The sequence below is a fragment of the Carassius auratus genome, chromosome 21 (genome assembly GCF_003368295.1).
Source record: "Carassius auratus strain Wakin chromosome 21, ASM336829v1, whole genome shotgun sequence".
Classification (NCBI taxonomy): Eukaryota; Metazoa; Chordata; class Actinopteri; order Cypriniformes; family Cyprinidae; genus Carassius; species Carassius auratus.
In genome coordinates, this window is record NC_039263.1 from 15740612 (window position 1) to 15764817 (window position 24206).

At 37.5% G+C, this 24206-nt stretch overlaps 1 protein-coding gene across 5 annotated transcripts in view; it reads right to left on the reverse strand.

Annotated features, from left to right (window-relative positions):
• Positions 1 to 24206, reverse strand: part of rxraa (retinoid X receptor, alpha a) — a 150043-nt gene that overhangs the window by 86301 nt on the left and 39536 nt on the right. The window contains exon 1 of one of the 5 annotated variants that reach the window (XM_026196296.1): positions 13458 to 13758. The exons of 3 other annotated variants lie outside the window; for them this stretch is intronic. In XM_026196296.1, coding sequence (XP_026052081.1) covers positions 13458 to 13485 — 28 coding nt within the window. In that variant the 5' untranslated portion in view covers positions 13486 to 13758. Of the gene's footprint in view, positions 1 to 13457; positions 13759 to 24206 lie in introns of those variants that run through there. One more of the 5 variants, XM_026196293.1, reaches the window with a different exon arrangement.

The following is a 24206-nucleotide window of genomic DNA, read 5'->3' on the forward strand; positions in this document are numbered from 1 at the left end:
GAATGAGGGGAAGGGGGCGGCTCCAGATCGGCGAGGTGCGAGAGACGTGTGTACTGTGTGTACAGCAAGTTAAACAAACCGGGCCAGAAACGGCAGCATCCTCTCAGACAGAAGAGAGAGACCGTTGTCTGAGTGGACAGGAAGATGCTGTCAAAACTGAACGGCACAATTCTGCTTTAAACTTTTCCAAATATACATCACCTGCCATTTTCACTGTGGATTAACAGTCAGAAAAACAGTCAGAATGAACTTTGGCTACTAAAGAGATCAGTCAATTGTCACTCTGATTTATCGACAGGATCTCTGTAGGCGGAGTTTCTAGACAGTAACTGGCTTATGATTGGATTAATCTGAAATATATGTAAATTTAAAAATGTAAAGCTTTGGTACTTTTTTAATTTTAAATCACTCTTTGATCACTCTTGCTGTAGAGGAGAAAATGGAGAATAAATTATTATTACTATTTTTGTGTGTGTGTAAGATTCCCTTTTAGGTGTCGTCTGCGTGCAAGGATTGAATTGTGGTTGCTGCTGTAATAATTTAATCTTCTGCGACGGAATTAATAAAAGTATCTAATAATAATTTAAAGATACATGTAAAAAATGAACATATTCAGACACTACATTAATGACGTCATTTAACATGACTTAAAAATGCATAATAATATTTTTTATTACAAATTAGTAGAAAATGAATAGAATTACTGACCTAAGATGATCCACAAAATAAATGTAAAATATATGTGTCGTTCATGCTTTAGCCATAAATCGAGACGAGGTGACAGAATGTGTCTGAAAAAACTGTAGCTGTGTCTAGTGTAGCTAATGCAGGGTGACATCTTACGAGAAGCAAATGTCATGGGTCTAAGCTGACAACACGAAGAAAAAAATGTGCGAGACTGTCAATCAAACACACACTACAGATTGATCCAATCATACGTTTGGCTACACCCTAGAAACTCCGCCTACAGGGCACCAATCACCCAATCAGAGTCACAAATGCGACTGGTGATTTCTACTAAAACCTCAGGGTACTTAAAGGCCAATGTATGAAGTCAAACAAAGTCAGGGTCAATGTTTACTCTCAGATCTGTCAATCACATGACACAATGAAAATCTTTTTTGCAAGATTGGTAAAGCCAAGCCAGCATTCAAGCAAGTATGAAGTGCTAAAGAAAATATACTGTATACAAATAGCCTTGAAGAACACAAAAACCCCAATATAAGATACTAAACAAGAGTGACAGAATGTCATTTGGGTTTAGGAACAAAGGGGCGTATTCAAATCTGAATGAATACAACACATTTGGCCCCTTCCTTATCCATTGATAATGTATGAAAACTCTGTTTGAGAACAACCCACTTCACCCAAAAGCGTTGTGTTGGCAGGTGGGGAAGTGTGTGTTTGGTTCAGTTCAGGGCAGTGATTGTTGATACACACCATGCCCATCGTGTTCTAGGAACGCTGTAAAAAAATAAATAAAAAATCCTGATTTGTGCTGCGTTGGAGGACGTGGTGGGGTGTGTGCAGCGAGGACTGGGAATTAAATAATGTAGAGAGGCAACACACACACACAGACACACACATTTTCGCACACTCGATGATGATGTGCATCAGCCTCTCCCTGCTGTTCCCGATGCAGTAAGGCAGAAAGATCTAGGCCATCTGCACAGCAACACAGAGAAAATAGCTCTGCGCGCAGACAGAGGGGGACACGATTAACCAACTGGCTGCATTTTGCCTATCTCTCGGAGTGAGAGACAGAGAGCGCTAAAATTGAAACGGGCTTTTAGAAATATAAACACACCTCTTTAGACGTCCGTCATAAGCAGGCAATGGAGAGAGTGACAGTGCAAGGAATCGGAATGGCAGAGGAAAAGTTCCCACCTAATGAGGTATGACAGTCCCGAGTCGGAAAGGTAAAGGAAAATATATCGCTTTAAAGCCCCTTATGTGCGATAGTATTCATAACTAGACCTGCAGAACTGGTTCTCAACCGTTTTGTCCACTAGAATTCCTTTTTATTATTTTTATCCCTTATCAATTTGTGAAGACCCCACACATTCTTTCTAATTTATTGGATAAAGATTTTAAAAAATAAAACTTTACTCAAAATTTCTACCAGATATATTAAATCACAAAATATTTTAACTAGGAAAAAAAATATATAGAATAATTATTAAAATAAGCCTTTATTAATTTTGAATAATTTTTTATAGGTTTAGATATCCAATTAGGCTTTGACATATATCCAGATATTCATTGCAATGGGAATCCTGGTTCTTTAAATTAATTTAAAGAAATATATATATATATAAATAAATAAAACATTTGCGGAGGGACAAAATTAAATAACGTTTATGGCATTAAATAAAAAAAATATAATAATAATACATATTACTGCAATGTTTACAATATATTATATAAAATAAAATAAAAATTAACATTTCAAAGGTTTATACTGTTCAAAAATCACAGCACAGAAATTAACAAGGAACAATTTAATAAACCTTATTTGATTACCAGCAGTTATTGCAGTCTATCTGGAATACTTTAATTTGAATGTAGTGATCAATAATAATGATGACCTATAACCTGATCGATCATTGTCCCGGGACACTGGTTTACTAGTAGCTATATGCTTGTCTATCAGTTCACTCTGCTACCCTTTTCCCCTTCATATAATGAAATAATCTGCCTCAAATCAATAATTTATGTTTGTTCGTTATAAAAAGCTGTTTGCCAGACAGAATAATCCCAAAATAAACCCTGTTTATGTTGTAATAAAGACCATCTGATTGTGCTATCCTTTTATCACCCATTCAAGATGGTGATCAAATACCGCAATTCATAAAAATCTTTCTTAAAGACTATAAATCCTCACCGATAACATGTACTATACAAGGGAATATAATACCATTCAATGTCATTCTACGTATAGAAAGATGAAATAACCTGATGTCTGTCAGTCTGGGATGGAAGTCTCTGCTGAGATGTCAAAACTAAAGTGTAACCCGCTGCTTCATGTGGATCTGAACGCACACTCAATCCACTGAAGTCTTTTAAAACAGAATTTTAATTCCCCGACCCAAGAGAGGTTCAGCTCAGGCAAGGTTACCATCACACATCAAAGCTGCTTTCAACATAAAAAGCTGACAATTAAGGCTTGGGTTTATGTTCGGGATTTGATTTACACTCAGGTTTACATTCATCTTTCAAAAGGAACTCTACTAATTGTGGGAGTTAAGACGCAATGCCACATGGTTCTGCGAGACAGGGGTTATGTCATGTCGCAAGTACCTCATGTAGGACAGACTACTATTGTTAAAAGAAGTTGAAGACAAATTTTACATCTTGCAACTCGGTGGGAAAACAGTGTTATTTCCTAGAATCATGGCCTTGTGGTTTGTGCATGTGTTATGAGTTATGGTGCTCATATGTGTTCGAATCCACCCTGCAGAATTTCCCAAGAGTGATTTCTTTATCCATTTTAACCATTTCTCTTGCTACATATACACACACACATATATATATACATATACATATACACACACACAAACAAAGGAAAATGTAATGCATTCCATAAAAAAAGTAACTGTAGTCTGATTACAAGCATCTTAAAATGTAATTTCATCTAATTACAAGTACTTCATTTTTGGAATCTGGTAACACAATCAAGTTATATTTATATATTACGTAATTTATTTATTTATTTTGAAATAAGTCAAAAAAGTTCTAGACATGTGACATGTCCCACAACATTAAAAACCCCAATGAGGTTTGGCTTTTCCAGCGAGGTTTAGCGGCTGTTGTTGTGGTTGATACTGTTACAGACGGCCGTCTCGCTGGAGGTTTATGGGGAGTTGAGTTTCACTGGTGCTCCCTCTCCGTCTCTCACCTCAGTGTCATTTAATTAGCCCGCCTGCACAAAGGGAAACCAGGCACAGGAGCCCAATTTAGACCACAATAAAGTCTGGAATGACTCGACCCGCACTGTAATAGGAGTCCCACCCCCCTTCATTTACGTGCCAGAGACTTTCCTGGGACTTTGAAGATGCCGAAAACCGAGCGAAGGGGGGTAAAGGCTAAAATCAAAGGAGGGACCCTTAAATTCCATGAGATTCCTCCAGATGTTTTGAAAAATATTTGCTGAAGCATTCCAGATGTGCCACCTATCAGTTCCCCTTAGCGAACCACGTTTTCACTTTCTTTTGTGGCTTTTTTAACTGCAAAGAAGCTCACAGCAAGCTCTGAACAACAACACTACATAATAGATGAGAAAAAAACACTGGAACCGAAAAATATGTGATGTTGCTTTGAGTCTCAAAACATTTTTCTGATAGTGTAATGTTCGATACATGCTCCTTGTGCCAGCGCTGCGCACTCCCCACAGGCTACGACCTGGCTGTGACCCATGACCTTGTGTCTTTGCCTCACACAACTCTGTACTTAGTTGTTCTGCTTTAATCGCAGCTTTTAAAATGAGCCGTCTCATTCAAACGGTGCCAGAACGTCACACGCTCACACCTGAGTAGGACTAACCGAGCCTCCAGCGGTGCTCAGGCTCTGATCTGGTTTTTATAATGTGAAGCGGTCTCGTGTTACTTGTTCCAGTCTGAAACAGAAGAAACCATCCTAAATGTGACACTTGAACTTGCCGGGTGCCGTTTCTGCAGGCGCTGGAATGTAAGCCTTCTGGTATGCAACAAATTGACGTGAAAGTATCTGCCAGCGCCTGCCCGTCTGCCTATCTGTCCGGCTGTCTTCCTGTCTGTATTGCCTAACTCCCCGCAGAAGATTTTGCCACAGGCGTTCTCAAACTCCACCGTAAACACGTTTCCCAGCCCAAACCGCTGCCTTACAAACACTGCTTGGAAGTTGAACTTGCATTTCCAATGCAAACAACTAAACAGGGATGACTGCCAAACCACAATTACCTCCCACAACGCAGCGAGGGCTAAAATACTCCAGTATGAAACAGAACATCACACATGATTCTTATGAATTCTATCTCACATCAGTTTTAAAAATAGCAGCAATTCCACTTTGATAGTAATTATAGTGGATTGCTTAACACAGACTATTTAATTTGATTTTCATCTTGAAAAAATTGTCTAAATTGTCACTCAGAATTTGAAAAAAAAAACTATTACAAAGAAATGGCAAATAACACAATGAATTAAATCTGAAATTTTGAAGCAGAAAAAAGACATAACATGTTCTTGAAAACATACTCTGAAAACCTTTCTTTTTGTTTTATTTACAACTCCAAAAAATATTTTTTACAGTGTTCTTTTACTATTTATATAAAAGCATAACTCAATACCTCATGTTAACAGTTTGTTACATTAATAATTACAAAATACAATTACAAAATAGTTACAAGGCAAAAGAAAACAAATATTACAAAACAGTTACAAAATAACATATTATAATATTTTTTACTTATTTATAATAAATAATGATAATAAGTTCACCTCTTTTTAACAAGCTGCCATAGCAGTGACGCAGTCAGATATGATTTAAAAACGTCAAGCAAATTCAAAGTCATTCTTCATCCTAAAAAAAGTAGTCCAACAAGTCCACACAATTTGCCAAAAATAGATGAAACCTAACCATGTTGGATAGAACGAACCAAAATAATTCCTCAGTAGCTTAGCTTTGTCCCAGTACTAGAATCACTTACACACACACTCCCTGAAGTGATAGGAAGTAACTGGTTCACACACCTCCAAGATTAAAAGAGCTCTCAGCTGGAGTGAGCAGCAGCTCAACAGCCACTTGACAAATAGCAGTGGTGCTCGCAGCAAATGGGTACTAAGAGGCACGCTCTTCTGCCGCTCGAGCGAGAGGAAGGCAGCGAGGTCAGAAGGCACCAGAACACCTTTCTCGCAAGAAACGGCCGGATCTGGAAAAGACACCATCTCTGACACGTCCCATGACTTATGTAAACAGTTAGAAATGCACCCACACTCTCTCTGCCATCATCGTATACCTCATGGAGACGTACTCAGCCGTAGCAGGGAGGGAAGGGAGATCTCTGACATGCCTCCAAGTACATTTGAAGCCCAGATGAAAGTCTGAAGTTGACGTGAACAAACTGTAAATCACTCTGCAGACCCACTGGTTAACAAAAAAAAAAACAGAGGCCTTGTTTGGGCAAACCGTGGGACTATCCAGGGTAATAGCACACCTGGATAAGCAAAAAAAAAAAAAGGCTGAAATGGAAAAAAAGAGCTGCCTTTTACTTGCATTCAAATCCTTTCATCTTATCGTGGTCGTCATATTTTGATTAGGGTTACAGATGTGGATTATCATAATTGCAATCATGGTTTTTGATCTGCTGGGTTGATTTAAGCTCTCCAGTGTAAACTGTGGCATTAGTGGACAGAGCCCCTCACACACACTTTAACACACAGTCCAGAACACTAAAGCCCAGTGATTTTTATCACCCGTTACTACTGATACTTGTCACAAAGCATGATATGAGCCCAGGAATCTTGCGTGAACTAAAGCAGACCGTAGGATGTTCATTTTAGGACTTTGGACACAATTTACAGAGTTCAACTGGGCAATCAATCACGCTCATTAACATGCAAAACTCATCTAAGCAAGCCAATGGGATAATGTTGACAATGTTTTGCATGGAACATGAAAATGAAAGAGTCTGGAATCCGTCAGACATGTATGATAATGGCAAAACTTAGGTTATTTAATTGTGAAAGAAAAAGAAAAGAAAACTGAAGGACCAACCAATGCAATTTTTAGACATTGTGGCTATATTCCAAAAGCTGAATAATGCTGCCTTTGGAGAATGCATTTCAAGGTAGGAAGAAATCAACATCCAAATCCAATGTTAGCGTCACCTTCTCTCTCCTGAGATGCATTCATCTGATGGATTTTTGAAGGCAGCATAGATCCTTCGCTACCCTTGACATGCCACAAATCTGTGCATTCAATTTCATGATGAAGTTAAAAAATAAAAATGCTGTCTTAAAGTTGCAGTTGGTAGTCAATTTGTGTATTCAAATGTACGTTTCTGACCAGCTTTGTCCATATTCGATGTCATTTCTAGTGAAAATTTTTTTATTGCCATAATATAATATTCGCTTAGTTATCACCAAAGCTCTCTCTGTTTGGCTGAAGAGCATAAAACCATTATGCTGCCTCAGAAGTCTGTCCAAAATCAGTCTTGTGAGGTACCTTCATGCACAAACGCGGTCTGCAAAGTCAATGCCTGATAAGGCAGCGAGGCTGAAGTCAGCTGCCTAAGTTATCAGAAGCAGCCTGTCAGAAAGTAAAATCTGCTGCAAAGAAATAATCTGCTGTCAATGAAAAGTAGCAGCAGACCGTTTCTTCATATTGTGATGTAAATTCAAGTGTAACAAATTATTGAGAAAGGGTGGGGACTTTTTTTTAACACTTGCATGCACTACTGTGTATATTATAGCCACTTAATAATAACTGTACATATACATACACACACACACACACATATATACACACATACATACACACAGATCCATCCCACTGCTACTTTGATTAAAAATGCATGGATAAATCATTGATAACATGCATTTAGAAGACAGAAAGGGAGCATTTGGATTTCATACAGACATTAAACAATGAAAAACAGATCATTCTTCACTTATGATGAAAATAAACCCATATAGTGATCAGAAGGCACCATGCCACGTCCCGAGAACAGTCACAGACGCCTCGGTTCACACAAGGAAACCTATAAAGTCATTACTGTGATTTAAAGCGATTTAAACCATGTGTCGCTACTTGCTCCACCTGCAGAAAGAGATAGAAGACTACTTCACATTTCCGTCAGTGAATTTTAATTAACGCCTGTGTGTTAAAGGCTAATGTCACTGTTCTGGAATATGAATTCTACACTGTAGAGTTGCTGATGGTTAATGGCCTGCAGTTCTGACACCAAGGATCTAAAATCCCACTTCACATATCGACCTATACATTCAGACTGGGTCTGACTGTGCTTCCTCACACAGCGTTTACACTCACATTGTGGACAGAGATTAGTTTGTTGCTTGAAACGTATCAAGTCGTGCCTGTTTAGGATTAAAAAGTGTCTGGTAAATAGCAAGAAACTGAATAAGGGAACAGAGGGTTGCCAGATGCAATATTGATTCATTCGCTGAAACCTTGCCTACAGCGTGTGCATGCAAAACCTCACACAAGTTTGCAGTGAATAAATATAAAAAAAGACTTCCTGTGTAGCCGCAGCACATATTTGGCACTGTCCATTAATGGCTAGCACCTAGAGAGGTGTCAAACAGCACTCTACTTTAAAGCTCATGTCTGATAAAAACTCTGCTTTTGGACCACCTCAAACAAACCGCACATCAAGAAGCACTGGATCTGACGCTTATTTGCATGCTAATTTTCAGGAATTTGACAGGTAAATGCAGATTTTTATTCCAAAAGATCAGCAAGCCTGTGTTTTTTTTTTGCTACATGCACAACCGTTCAAAACATGAGTCTGTACGATTTATTTATTTTTTGTTCATTTATTTGATCAAAATACAGTAAAAATAGTAATAGTGTAAAATATTACAAACAACTAGATTTTTATTTGAGCATCTTTTCAAATGCAGTTTACTTCTGTGATGGAAATTTATTCAGTGTCACATGATCCTTCAGAAATCATTGTAACGATTTGAAGCTCAAGAAACATTGCTTATTATTATCAAAGCGGATTACAGTTATTGTACTTTTTTGGAGCCATGATAATTTTTGATGAATAGAGTTTAAAATAATCGCATTTATTTAAAACAGAAATATTTAGCAATTTCATAAATGCCTTTACAGTCACTTTTGATTAATTTTAGCTTTCTTGCACAATTAAAGTATTAATTAATTAAACCCCAAACTTTTGAATGGAAGTGTAATGCACAAGTGATTAATTAAACTGTATGCTTATGCGAAGGATGCAAGTTTGATTTCTTTCTCATAATCCATTTTAATAAGCAGCAAAAGTTACATTTTAAAAGCTTTAAATAATAAGCTTCAATCAAACCAGTCATATGGAGCTTCTTAGAGAAATCTGAATGAACTTCACTTACCCAGAGCTGATTCGACAAAACTTAAAAAATGCTTATCTCTCTCATCAGCTACTTTTACATAATCCCTGAAGCGCACAATATCAGTTCTATCAGACTGTGCTAAACGTAAAAGCAAGGTTCACAGTATAGCGTCCGCTGTCGTTTATCATCTGTCGTAACGTTGTGAAAACTCAATTCTAGAAGTCCAAAGCAAATCCTCCGGCTGATAAAACATATGCAGAGCGAAGGTCAAGGTCTGCGGATCATAGTCCACCGCTCCCCTTAAAGATAAAACACTCGCCACGGTCGGGGACTGAAAACTCACAAATTATTAACAAGGGTTTGATGCATGGCTATCATAAACAACCGTTTTAAAGCTCCGTTTCTGCACACAGCAGTAACCTGATTGTGAAACTCTGTATTATTGTTGAATTAAATCTCATTCGTGGACATGGTATAGAGCCGTAACATTACCCATGTACCCCAAAACAGCTCACTGACATGTTTCGAAATCATGAACTTCTAGGATAATAATTCGAAATGACTGTGGATTTGCTCTTCCCTATGAAGTTGGAGGACATCAACAAAAGATCTGCTGGTAAATGGCCTTGGGAGAGCACTATCCCTTTAAGCCATTAATATTCTCTATAAAACTTCTCTAGTAAAAATGACAGCTGCAGCCTGCTCACAAAAGGGGGCAGAAAGCATCCGGTGAGAAACCTAAAACTGCCCTGCAATAAAACAAAAATAAAAAAAAAAAAGTTTATGGGTTTAAGTAGTAAACAAAACCCACCCAGCCCCCCAATCAAAGCTGTCTAAACGTCCCAGGACCACCTTTGTTACTGAATTACGGCTGACAGAGGAATACACCCCCTTGACTATGAATGCCACTTGCTCATCAAGACCATGAACTTCACTTAAATGGGCGGAGAAAAAAAAACACCCCCCATCACTCAAAAGCACCTACTCCCGACCCAAAAAAAATAAAAAAATAAAAAAAGACATTTGGGTAAAAAAAATGTGGTTTAATTTTCTAGAACAAACTGTCTTTAAAAATCAAGGACAAAACCATCTACATGCTTTGGATCTGCTCACTTAATTATCTACCGATAAACAGAGTGATTTCAGAATAATTCCATAACTTGTGTTATTATGATGATACACAGTCCCTAGTATGTTCTTCTGTGATTTCCATAAAAAAAACAGACAAATATGAGGTATTTAGCACCTGTGCCTAGGGCTGGAAAAAAAGTTAATAAACCCAACCTGTTCTGCATGCTGTGCAAAGACCAAAAACATCACGAGTATATCTAGCACTGCAATTTGAAACTCTGCTAAATTACCTACACAAAAGCATTTTTAAATGTAATGTCATTCCTGTTTAAATGATTGCGTGTCTGAATTTAACAGGCCGGAGCAGTGGGTCTGCTCCATGACACTCAACACATACAGCAGACCTCAGGAAATAGCACCCCGCTTGCAAGCAGCAACATGCTTTATGTGTTGGAAATCTTGAGTTAAATATTTTTTTTTCTTATAAGATAAGTTATGACAAAATTTGCTTATTAAAATAGAAAACGATATACAAAATAAATACATTAAAAAAATTCAGGGTTAAATGTTATTTTAATTTTTTCTTTATAATATATATATATATATATATATATATTTAAATATTTAGATGATTTTCTTATTATTATCATTCAGGGTTAAATGTTATTAAACAATACTACATTCATATTCAAAATGGCTAAATGTTTTCATAATTATATTTAAAGAGATATATTTTTTTAAATATGTAATTATTTTATTTAATAATTATTCAGGGTTTCTTAAATATTCTTTATTATTAAAAAAAAGGTTCATATGTTTTATTATGGTTAATCAAATGAAAACATTTTCACCAAATCTTTTTAAAGACAAGGACTTACAACAATTACCATGTTATCCTAAAGTGCAGATTATATGAAGGGTAAAGCATACTGCGCCAATAAGAACTATATACAAATAAACCTTCATCTGTTACTATTAAAATACATTCCTATAAAAAATATAATGGTTACACTTTATTTTAAGGTGTCCTTGTTACAGTGTAGTTATACATGTAAGTACGGAGTAATATTAACTAACTACATGTACTTACGATATGACTAGGGTTAAAATTAGGGTTTGGCTAAGGGTTTCTCACATTTAATTATGCATAATTTGGTTGCGCTTTAATTTACAGTATGTGTACTTACATGTACTTACAGTTTATTAATATAAGAAAGTTCTGGTTATACAAGGTAACTACATGGGCTAAGGTTAGGTTTAGGGGTAGGTTCAGGATTAGTACCTAGTTATTACAAAGTAATTGTAATTACTATAATAAGTACATAGTATGTACACGAGGAACAGGACTGTAAAATAAAGTGCTACCCATAATTTATTGTTATTCTAATAGTAAGAACATGTAACAAGGACACCATAAAATAAAGTGTTTTACCAATATAATAATCACAAATCCACATATTAAATCTGTCTTGGATGTCCCAACATAAAAAGCCACATGCAAAGCCCAAACACACCTTCACAAATAGTCTATTATGTCGCTTAGCTCTGTGGTTTTTCTAGTACTGTTCTGGGAACATCGGGGGGTTTCGGGAAACCCGGCATTCCTGCTGTCTCTCATCTCAGTGAACCGGTGGGGTGATGATGTATGTCAAGGTGTAACACGACTCCCGCATGAAAGAGCTAAAGACACAATACCAGTCCTGCCTATATTACTGAGTGAAAGCGCAGAGCATGCTGGTTATTCTTACAGTATGCGGGGCTCTGTGTGTGAACTAAATCATGTGTGACTGCTCAACTTATCTCCATGCATGGCAAGTAAGCTCATATGCATAAGAGAGTAATGTGCATCATTTATTGACGAACATGTTGATTTACCCAACCACATTCTTGCATGAGTAATAGCCATGTTTGTGACATATAAGACACATCCAGGTTATTAATTATTTTGTGAAGTTATATATCTAAATCTCCTGCCTATTAGTCTATTTTTTTCCAAAAACAACAACAACAACAACAAAAAGTCATTATAATCATATAAATGCCGCCTTAAACAGCATATGATTCATTTAAACTTTGGTTTATGGTGCTTTTCTGTCCTTGATTAATCCTGTCAGTCTCAGATGCCATTCACTTATATTGAAAAGAACAGCCAGAATATTCTTCACAAATTTAGCTTTCGTGTTAGATCGACATAAAGTCATACAGGCTTGGATGAGTAAATAAAAACGTTTCATTTTTGGTGAACTACTCCTTTAATATGATGGAATAACATCATATGGAAACCACACCTACATTTCGCCTCAGCCAGCCGTCGATTAAAAAGGACATTTTTGAAACACGCGCAGCGTCCGTTCCTCGAACACAAAGTTACTTTATTATTAAATCTAGTCGCTGTAAATAGATTTCAAATTGAACCTTAATGCTCTGCAATGGTTTGCGTCGCTTTCAACAGTGAACTCCGCTTCACAGTAAACGCCAAAGTTTGTCCAAGTTCACTTCTCAACTGAACTGTTATCTCGTACACAAACGGTGCTCGCGGCATCATTTGACACCAACGTACAAGGGAAAATGATAAAATGAGTAATAAATGTAAAGATTAAATTACAGACGAGAAAAAAATATTAGCTGTAGTTAATAAAGTAATAACGTTTCCCCCCAAAGACATGATTAAGCGGTTTACAGACTGACATCCGACGCATTTCATTTTGCGCTGAATTTCAGGTCGTTGCGCGATGTTGCTATGCGTTTACAAATACGAAAAATCATCATCACACATCCACACACTCGTCTGAATTTCTCTGCGTTCCAGCCAGGAAAGTGACAGGAATGATGCGCCTGGATCCAATACCTGCACGTATAATACAGCAAGAGCTTCAACTCTGCAACACAGCAGTCAAAGCGCTATCAATATGTCAAATGATACCGCATATCAATAATAAAACATCTTATGAGTAAGCGCGAGGCTGAATGAGGTGTCATTATCCGCGCGCGTGCCACCGCTTCTGCACGCCCAACTTTTGTTTACCTTGAGTTTGATTTAAAAACAAATGTCCTGCTCCACGCCGTGCACTTGACTGCTGTACATCATTGATTTCGATTGCATTAGGTTCCATTCGCCACGAACGTATCCTCAAATATAACGTTAGCCAGAGTCGATAATGAGCGATCTAAAGCAGTTTTGTCTCTTTTTAGCCTTCGTGGGGTTTTTTTTAAATTCTTCTTTTTTTTTTCTCGTCGTGCTGGACTAAAAAGTGAACTATAAAACTCTATCTTGCATACCAAAGAAACTCGAGTGGAAAAAATACACATCTTTTAGTAGTCTGAGGGTAAACTTACCCAATGACAAGAAAGGTTTGGTTTCCATGTCTGGTGGGTTAGCTCATGCCAGCTGACGCGCGCGCGTTGTAAGCTTTCGGCGTCCCTCTCTGATGGCAGTACAAGACGGATCCACGCGGTAAAAGTAAAAACCTTTGCGCTAGTGTCAAATGTTCACTTTATGGCACTACTTCTGTTTGTTCACGCTTCTGCTCGGCTCTCTCTACAACTCTCCAGTCCACACTACTGCAAAGGGACCCAGTGAAGGGGACTCCCACTGACGCTCACGCGGGCACATTTAGCAGCGACGCGTGAGGGGAACATTAACCCCTCCTGCGCCGCTCTGCCCACGGACATGAGAGTTCGGAAGAAAAAGTAACAGCGTTTCCTTGAATAAAGAGCATTGCCTGCCCATGTGGTTAAACAAAGAGCCTCTAAAGTGAGACCATGCTGCGATTAATTAATTAACAATATGTCATTATTAATAGTGACTAAGAAATTAAAGAAATACGAAGATAGATAGATAGATAGATAGATAGATAGATAGATAGATAGATAGATAGATAGATAGATAGATAGATAGATAGATAGATAGATAGATAAAAAATACAAAACCTATTATCAACAACTTTTTTTTTTTTTTTACTTTTTAGTTGATTTTATTTCACATTTATGACTTAATGTAGGCTATGTTGATAATTTATGACAACAAATGTTTTCTATCAGGGATAATCCTTCAGATGCATTATTTACATTTATCCCATGGCTATTATTTAAATCTTTGCTCTGTAATCTGTAATCTTCGATTATTTTAGCTGTTCACACTAGGAGACACATTAGAAGCTCTGTTATAATATGTAAATAGGTTATGGATATCATACAAAATGTTTTTTTGTTTTTTGTTTTACCTTCAAAACATGTTGTGCTGCCTTTGTTTTCCTGAGGATGAATGAACTGATAAAATAATGCTGTACAAATTTTGCTCTGTTTCCATGCATTTCAAGTACACTTCGTGCACAACATCACCATGTCATTCAAATCCATGCAATATGTTATACCAATAACTAAAAAAACTAATCAATGTGTCTGTTCCAAACGAATCAGACTGCTGCTGGGGAACAGGCCTTGCAGCCAGTTTTCTACAACAGCATGCGCCACTACAGGATCCATATGAGCCCAAATAGAACTAGGTCATTTCTCCAATATTACACCCTGGTCAATTGGATACCGTCGCGCAGCTTTATCATTACCTCACACGGCTGTCTTAGCTTGCCAGGGATGTGTCCACTGAGTTGGGAATAGCGCACACATGGTAGAGGCTTTTGGTGATGTATATGAGAATTTCTAGCAGTGCGAGTAACCGTGGGCTTAGAAGAAATGTTGGAGGTCATCCAGAAGCAGAATACTTCGGAGGCATGGCAGAAGTTTTTTTGCAAAGCTCTCTTATTTTGCTCATGCAGATAAATGTATATATACATGCAGTCCCGGAGCCATCCTGGGGGCCTACGAAAACACTGCATCACTCACTGAGCGTTTGAAGGTGTTCGCTGCAGCTCAGCTGGAGGAATGATTCATAATTAATGCAGCGCACTGCGCATTAGAGATCAAAGCCGTTTGTCTATGCTGTGCAATAAACCTAAAGCAGCCGTGACTGGGCTCAGATGAGTGTGCGTGGATATGAGGGACACTGGTGTGTGTTTTCTCCCTTCACACCCTCCGGGTGTCACACAGACTAACAGTCTCACCACTGAGCAGTCTGATCAGTAATAGCAAGATCAGGCAATTTTGTTTAGAGCAGACTTTCACATTCACCATGGACTTCAAAATGACACAATCAAGATTCTCAGATTGTGACAAGTGTTTACGATCTGCACAGCTCGATCTATAATAGGAAAGCGCAATGTGGTTGTAGTTATGGTCACTCTGTGTACTGTATAAATGAGGCATGTTAGTGTCTGTTGATGTATGTTATGACACGAGGGCCATGGATGCTTCTGGACACCAGCTGAACCTATAAATCAATGACGGTGGTGATGACACAAGCCACGAGCCATGGCACACACATATACAGACGCATATGTGAATTCATATGTAGTCTACATGCAATTGTTTAAGTTAATATGAAGCAGAACAACAGCATACATTATGTTTATTATCTGAACCACGGCTTGCTTTTAACGTTTCCCATGGAGGCACAGCAGGAGGATGATTTTTGCATAATACCACAGCGCAAGGAATCTCAAGCTTGACCAGTGAAAGTAATTATTATTTCACTCTTATTTTACATAGATGTAAGAACGATAATCAACAATGCCCTGGAAATATCAGTAAGAACATAGTACGTGAATGTGAAATAGGTCCATTATGTGTGCAGTCATGTCTCTGAACAAGACAAAATAGAAAGAACATCCTCTGAAAAAAATAAAGAAAACACTGCACCTCCGTGCATCACACAGCTCTGGTGATGACACATACAGTAGCCACTAAAAATGTTTGCACACTTAAGCTTTGCTTAAAAATGTATGAATGTCACTGTGATGGATAACAAAATGTCAAAACAAGTGACATTTATTTTAAAAGAAAGAGCACATACACATACACAGCTGACTGAGGGAAATGTTAAATTTAAATATAAAAAAAAAATTAAATGTACACACACACACATTGCCACTAATAAATAATTGACTTGTCAATAAAAATGAATAAGTCTAAGAAATGTGACATTTTTTGTGTAATTCCTCATTCATGAATCTACTGTTTTCATATATATATATATATATATATATATATATATATATATATATATATATATATATATATATATATATATATATATGAGAATATCAAACACTTTCTTATACTCTAGATTCGTTACATGTAAAGTATAACATTTCATAAGTTTTTTTGTTTATATTAATTTTGATGATTAGAGTTTAGCTCATGGAAGTCAAAAATCCAGTATTTCAAAATATTAGAATATTTCCTAACATCAATCAAAAAAAAAAAAAAAAAAAGAAGGATTTGCCAAACAGAAAGCTAAAGTTCATTAAAGTGTGTTCATTTATGCACTGAATACTTGGTCGGGGCTCCTTAAGCAAAAATTCCAGCATCAGTAAAGCCGAGTTCAGACTGCACGATTTTCAAAGTAGTCGGGTCACTGTTCTTTTCACACTGCATGACTATCTTAGCCAGCATTCAGTCACTGCTGTGTTCACACTGCACGATGGATCGGCGACAGAAGGTTTCACACTGCATGACTTTACAATAGGAAGAATCGCCGAAAACTCTGTTAAGCAAACTACGTTTCACAACCAAACACCCGCGAGATGTGACAAGGAAACAACACGATATCGCAAGTTTTCACGTGAGACTGCGATAGCTCAGATGAAACGTCAAACAAACACGGGTTCTTGTGCTAAATTTATACAAATTTATCTTCCATTTCATGGGTCCAAATAGACCGAGAAGAAAGCCTTTTTCTGAAATGAAGCCATGCTTGCTGATATTGTGGTCTATAACTCCTCCCGGAACTCCCCGCTGCTCTGTATCTTGCTCTCTCATTGGCTGTCGGTCATCGCCGATGTAGTTTTCAGTCAGAACACTTTTCAGACAGCATGATTTTGAATCAGCGATTCTCACTGGCGATTCTCATCAGCGATTCTCTCAGATAGCGTATTTGCTCATTCACACTTCTTGATTGTCACTCACGTGAACGAGCACAGATTTGCCTGTGATTTCGGCCATTTGTCAGCGATTTCTCAAAACCTGTCGGCAAGCCAAAAACTGGGCTAAAATCGTGCAGTCTGAACTCAGCTTAAGGTGTGGCATGGAAGCGATCATCCTGTGGCACTGCTGAAGCACTATTGAAGCACAGGTTTCTTTAATAGCTGCCTTCGGCTCGTTCGTTTTGTTGAATTGACTGTTTCTCATCTTTCTCTTGAAAATTTCCCATAGATTCCATATGGGGTTCAGGTCAGGCATGTTGGATGGCCAGTCAAGCACAGTAATATCATGGTCAGCAAACCTTTTGGAAGTGATTTTGGCACTGTTGGCAGTTGCCAAAGTCCTGCTGGAAAATGAAATCAGCATTTCCATAAAGCTTGTTAGCAGATGTAAGCATAAAGTGCTTCAAGATCTCCTGGTAGACAGCAGCATTGACTTAGGACCAGCAACAGCAGACATCACAGCACCCCAAATCATCTCTGACTTCAGAAACTTCACACTGGACTTCAAGCAGGTAAAATGCTTCTGATGTTGTTTCTGTTTCAGAAGAGGCTTGGTAGCCCTTTTTCTGAAGTCTAAGCATGGTGACTCTTGATGCACTGACTCCAGCCTCAGTCCACTCCTTGTGAAGTTCTCCCAAATGTTTGAAATGGCTTTGTTTGACAGTATTCTCAAGCTTGTTGTCATCCCTGTTGCTTGTGTACCTTGTCCTTCCCAATTTCTTCCTTCAACTTTAAATCAACTTTGCATTTAATATGCTTTGATAAAGCACTCTTTGAACAGCCACCCCTTTCGGTAATGACCTTCTGTGACTTACTCTCTTTGTGGAGGGTGTCAGTGATCGTCTTCTGGACCACTGCCAAGTCAGCAGTCTTCCCCTTAGATTATCCTTATTGTGGTTTCAAAGAACAAGAGATAACCAGAATTTATACTTTATATGGGATTATTTGATGAATCTCAAATGTAAATATTCTAATATTTTGAGAAACTGGATTTTTTGACTTTCATGAGCTATAAACTAATCATCATCCAATTTAAAGCTAATTGTTTTTTTTTTATGTTTTACTTCATATGTAATGAATCAAGAATACATGAAAGTTTCACTTTTTGAAATAAGTTGTTTTCCTTTTTCATGATATTCACAATTTTTTAGATGCACCTGTATGTATGTATGTATATATAGACCACAAAAGAAAAGATAATTTGTCTGTAGATGCTACTTTTAAAGTATGGATTAAGTGTGCAAAAATGTTTTGTTAGGCCGATGTAGTTTAATATAGCCTACAACAAAAATAGTAATAATAATCCATTATTAAAGAGATTTCCTAAATTGCAATACCACCAACTTTCCCTGTGCGCTCAATGTTGGCTTTGTTTGATGTATGACTGACCACTGTAGAGGTCCTCTGGCCTGCTGATTATAGTGTAAGCACTCTGCCGTGGTTCAGATGGATGTTTAGCCTACGGCTCGCACTCTGTAATCTTAGACAGACACAACACACTCTTTTAAACGCCTCAATCAGCCGCTCTCTCATCTGCCCGCGAGACCTGGCTATTTAATCCTTTTCTTTGGCCTTGATTAATGGCTGATTGACCCCTGACCTTCCCGCATATAAATCTCTGAAGGGTGTTTTGGGTCTCTCAGTGCTTCTCACTTCAAGACCGATTCTCTCTCACCATCTTCACATGCAAGTGTTTATAGAGGGGCATCTCTATTAGATTCTTCACATTTGAATAATGCGTCCAGGCCCTGGGGGGACATCGCCGTGACGACCTCCGCCGAGGTAATAGTGACAGTTTCTCTTTCAGGTCTCAAACATGGTGATAAATGGAACACGGCCCTTTCGGTCGTCATTGTGCTCCAGCGTTTACAACACGCTCATCCATAATGGCTGTTTGCACTGATGCCATTCTGCCGTTACTATGGGGACCTGGTTCTTCACAGCATGAGATTCATAAGGAAATATAAATCTTTTTCCAACCTACGTAAAAGGGACAAGATGAAGCCTGAAGATGTTGGATTATAACTCTAAATCCTTTTTTCTATCTGGAACGAAACTGATTTGCACGGATTCCAGATATCGAGAAATTCAATCCAAGGTTGATCACACACACATACCGGCGAGGCTAACCAATGTGCGCAGACATACACAAAACCTTAGCAAAGAATGGGTCGAGGAAGAGCCTAGAGGCCTTGATAAGAAAGAAGAAGGGTGAATAACTTCTCCTCTTTTTCGGCCTGAGGGATGCTCTGTGGTCAGCAGCGAAGCAGAATGGGTCAAATTCCTCACATACAGGGGTCAGAGTGCTTTCTGAAGACACTGACTTCCTTTTCACATTGGCTTATGCCAAGGAACAGGGAACTTGACATGCATAAGAAGTATCTGGACGATAAAAGATAAAAAATAAAAAATAAAAAAAATAATGTGTGAATGTTATTGCATTAGATATCAGAATCTACATACAGTGCATACATACATACATACATATAAAAGTTTTTGAATTTTTTAATGTTTTTGAAAGATCTCTTATGCTAAGAAAAGTTGCATTTATTTTATCAATAAAACAGTTAAAACCGTAATATTGTGAAGTTTTATTGCAATTTAAAGTAACTGGATTCTAACATAATATATTTTATAATATATATTTTTTTCTGTGATGGCAAAGCTGAATTTTCTTCATCATTACTCCAGTGTCACATGATTTCTCAGAAATCATTCTTATATGCTGATATTCTGCTAGAAAGGTGATGCAATTTTCCAAAACTCTTTAATGAACTGAAAGCACAAAAGATCATATTTTTGTCCCTTTCTTTGTTTGTCGTTTGCTGTTTAAGAGTATGAAATATTAAAAAAGTGGGATTTTATATATATATATATATATATATATATATATATATATATATATATAAATATATATATATATATATATATATATATATATATATATATATATATATATATATATATATATATATATATATATATAAAATATAAAATTAGCTCTAGGTTTGTTTGCAGATGGCACTTTGACTCAACATGTTTGATCTGACACAGTGTAATTCATACATTTTTTAAGTATGAATTATATAAATATACTAATCTGTTGTGGTCAATGTACACATGTACAGCACAAAAATACTTTTCTGTACAAAGTTACTAATGAAGTAAACAAAAATGTGCAACAGAAGTCTGGCGTAAACTGTAGTAGATTTAAAACTGGAGGATAATCTCAAATTTCACATTTTTATATTAGCCTAAATCACACATTAAAGTAGATCAGAATGACTGACAACCACATGCAGCTTTTAATGTGTGGTCAGAAAAACAATAAGCAGATTAGAAGATTTTGCATGCCGAAAAAATACCCAGATCGCTCTAATACCACTGAATGCGAAGAGACTGTTTAGACAGCATCACTGCGATGGGGGCTTTCATTCAAATTGGAATCCGTTTGAAACGGTGGATTTATCTCGTGATCGTGCAGCGGAGATGACAAGACGATGGAGAGCAGCTGAATTGAGAGGAGAAGAGATTAAATGACGGCCCTACAGCTCAATATTTTCATAGGCAATTAGAGTCCACTGCTCTGAGGGCAGTTATCAATATTGAAGCATTACATCACAATCGCTCTGCTGGAGCAAGTGAGGACTCCACTGCAGGGATCCACCACAACTCTGGCATACATCAAGGTTTAAATCCCATTACACAGATATTGGCTACATTTAAATTGGCAACGTGATAAATATCTGACATCTCGGTTTATTGCCAAGGCAAAAGAAATGGGAATCATTTTCTCCTCAGAGTCAGATACTCTCCAACCTGAATAGATGCTGTTTTCACTCAGAAAGAAGGAAACTTGTTAACTTGTCCTGTTAGCTGGGAATGCTCCAGTTTAAGACAAATTTATGATTTTCTTGGTTGCATTTAGTAGTCAGGTGTATGAATTTTCAAAGACTAGCAACAGTAAAAATTTTCCATTGAGGAGTAATGTTTAAAATGCTCTCATTTGGTGGCACTACTAGCATTAGCATGTTAGCTAACCTAAGTCTAAGTCAACATATGTGCTCCAAATTGGCTTTTTACACACTATATATACTAATATACAGTAAATAAATATTCAAACACAATGTAGGGTGATGGAGGTGCATTCAACTCACATTTTTATATTTCCGTTTCCTCCAAAGAAGAGAAGGTAATCTCCATGTGATGTCCTCTATTTTAGTTTTTGTATCACAGCCTAATAATCGCCCTCAAAAGTGAAAGTTATGGCTATAACAAAGTACAAAGTGTCTCAAACTTTGCAAACTTTTACAACTGCATCATTTGGGTAATTATAGCACACATTTCACTGCATTTTGTGTATGACAGACTAAAAAAATATCATAGAACTGTGCATAAATACACTTTGGGACTCTATAAGACCCTTTCGAGGGGATGCAGGCAACACATACGTTTTCCCTGAATGATTTATTTTCATCTCAGCTGGGGGAGAGCCGAGCACTGCTGGACTTCAGCTGGAAAAACACAAACCACAGAGAGAGGCGCTCTTGAGTACACAACGGTCACATCATTGAATCACTATGGGGCTCGCTGCTAATGGGCTTCCCTGGGCGACAGATCCGGAGAGTGATGATGTAATTAAAGGATTCTGAACAAACCCTCTGAATTCTCAAGAAGTGTTTCATTACAAATAATCAAGATCCTTGATCTGTTTACCCCAGATTCTTATTTGGATGATTGTCATTGTCATTACAATGCTAAAAAGTCCAAGTCTGAGATACTTTGCACTCTAAATACTATTTAAAAAATCCCTTTAGAAAATTTGATGCAACTAATCATATGAAAAAAATAAACATTTGATGTACATAAAAATACAATTGTGCAGGGTTAAGCAGACATAATTATTCTCTCGTAAGACCAGACTATCACAGTCCACTTTTGGTATTAAGCAGCTCTTGCCAAAGGACATATTATTACCTCATAATAATTAAAACAAATCTGTTCATCTAAGTACATGTCAGTGCCCAATTCCAGATTAATCCTAACATCATGAACTAATAGTGAGCAATTGTGTATACTTTAACCAGTCTATGCAATAAAACAGTTGTCATTTACTGTATATGTGTATATATCTGTACGTCTCATGCCACTTTCCTATTGTGATTTATAACTCTTCACAGCCTCAGCCACAGTCTCTCTAGCTTCCGTTCTCTGCTTCTGGTCAACTGCCACGGTGAAAGCAGCTGCCTTGGCCAAATCTTGCAACCATAAATCTGAACACTTCCTTTCACTGTCTCCCACTTCAAGGGGAAGCCTGAACTGTTGCAAACATCATTAACCCTTTTCCTCTCCATCCGCAAGCCAATGCCCTATCCACCACTTGAAAAACACGCTGCTGAAGAACTCAAATGAAGGGGAGGGCTGGAAAGACAGTATAAGAGTGAGGAAAAAAGAAACAGAAGTTTTCTTGAACCCCTCCCACCGGTTCTTTCCATAGTAAAAAAAAACTTCATATCCAAGAGCAGCAGGCCTCCTGATAATTCCCCATATTCTGTTTCCTAAATACCACAAATGACATAATTCTTTAAGAATGTGAACTTACACACCCCTTCATCACCTACAGTACATGGAAACTAAAGTAAGTTAGTTTCTGTTTCTGTTTTTCTCCCTCTAGGTAGTAATGGAATCGGAGGTTGAACTCGGTGCTCAAACTGAGCCATGGGTTCGAGTCTCCATTAAAGACAGCAAGCCAAGTTCGTTTACCATTAACCATCAGGACTGGATGGGCGGGCGAACTTGTGTTTCATATGTTCCCCTATCCCTGTTTAAAGAGCAAAGATTAGTTATTCATAGATTCACGATTTTCACATAAAGTGTAACTACTGTGGCATTACATTCAGTAATGAAACAGTGTTTTGGGATAAAATAGTTGAATAAATGATTCATTCCAAATGACACTCACTGTTGCCACCAAATGGTGTAATGATGTAACCTAGAGAAAGAGAAAATGAACAACTGAACTTTCTGTTTGTTCAACTAATGGTAGACAGAGGTTTTCACGATGCCTGTTTGGAAACAGTATACTGCTATATTGATTTATATTTATACAATGATTACACAAAATTTCTAAATGAATGTAAGTAGTGATTGAATCATAATCGCAGTTAGAAGTGTCACAAAACCTCCTTTGTAATATTATCAAAAGAACATCTCTAAACACTTCTGTTGGCCGAATCAAAATGGGTGACATTACACAGCAACTCCATAAGGCATTGGCTCGAAATTGCGTGTTTCTTCTGAAACAAACGTGTCTTTCTTTACAATGGCAGAGGGAAAACTTTTCAAAGACTTTCCATGCACACTCCTGGCTGAGTGAAATAACTGTCCCAGAATGCCAATTTGCAGCTTGAGGAGCATATTTAGATGGGGAGGAGGTGTGTGCCTGAGAGGCTCGGAATAAAGATGTGTTGTCATTGAAACGCCCAAATGCATCTATGAAATCTGAGATGAAAGAAAAGAGAGGCTGTCAATCACTCCCCAGTCCTGCCATGAACTTGAGCACAGCTCCTCAGAAAACTCAACCTCTCGGTTTAAGAGCATATGCGTGTTCTTGATCTCATTTGGGCCATTTAAGAATTCATGCAGCCGGAAAGGGTTTTCTGAGGTAAATATCTCAGTGGAGAATCAAGCCAGAGAAGTGACAGTGGAGAAAATAGTAAGTCACCAAAAGGAATAAATAGTTATTGCATAAATCTGTGATGCTTTATGATACTGAAATGTCTCCATCTATAATGAGAGAAGCATATCACCTAAAATATGCCCATCTGAGCTCGTATACTGTGGCTGCCAGTTTTAATATATGATAAATTGTACTACATAAATATTCTCCCTCAAGACATGCTCTGACAGATGCTTTTTAGCTTCTACTCAGTGGTTTTGGATCCTAAAGCAAATAACGCCCGCCGAATAGCTGAAAATCGACATAGTTAAGGTCTTGGCAGCAGTTACACTGTCATCTCGTCTGAGAATTCAATCAGGTGACATT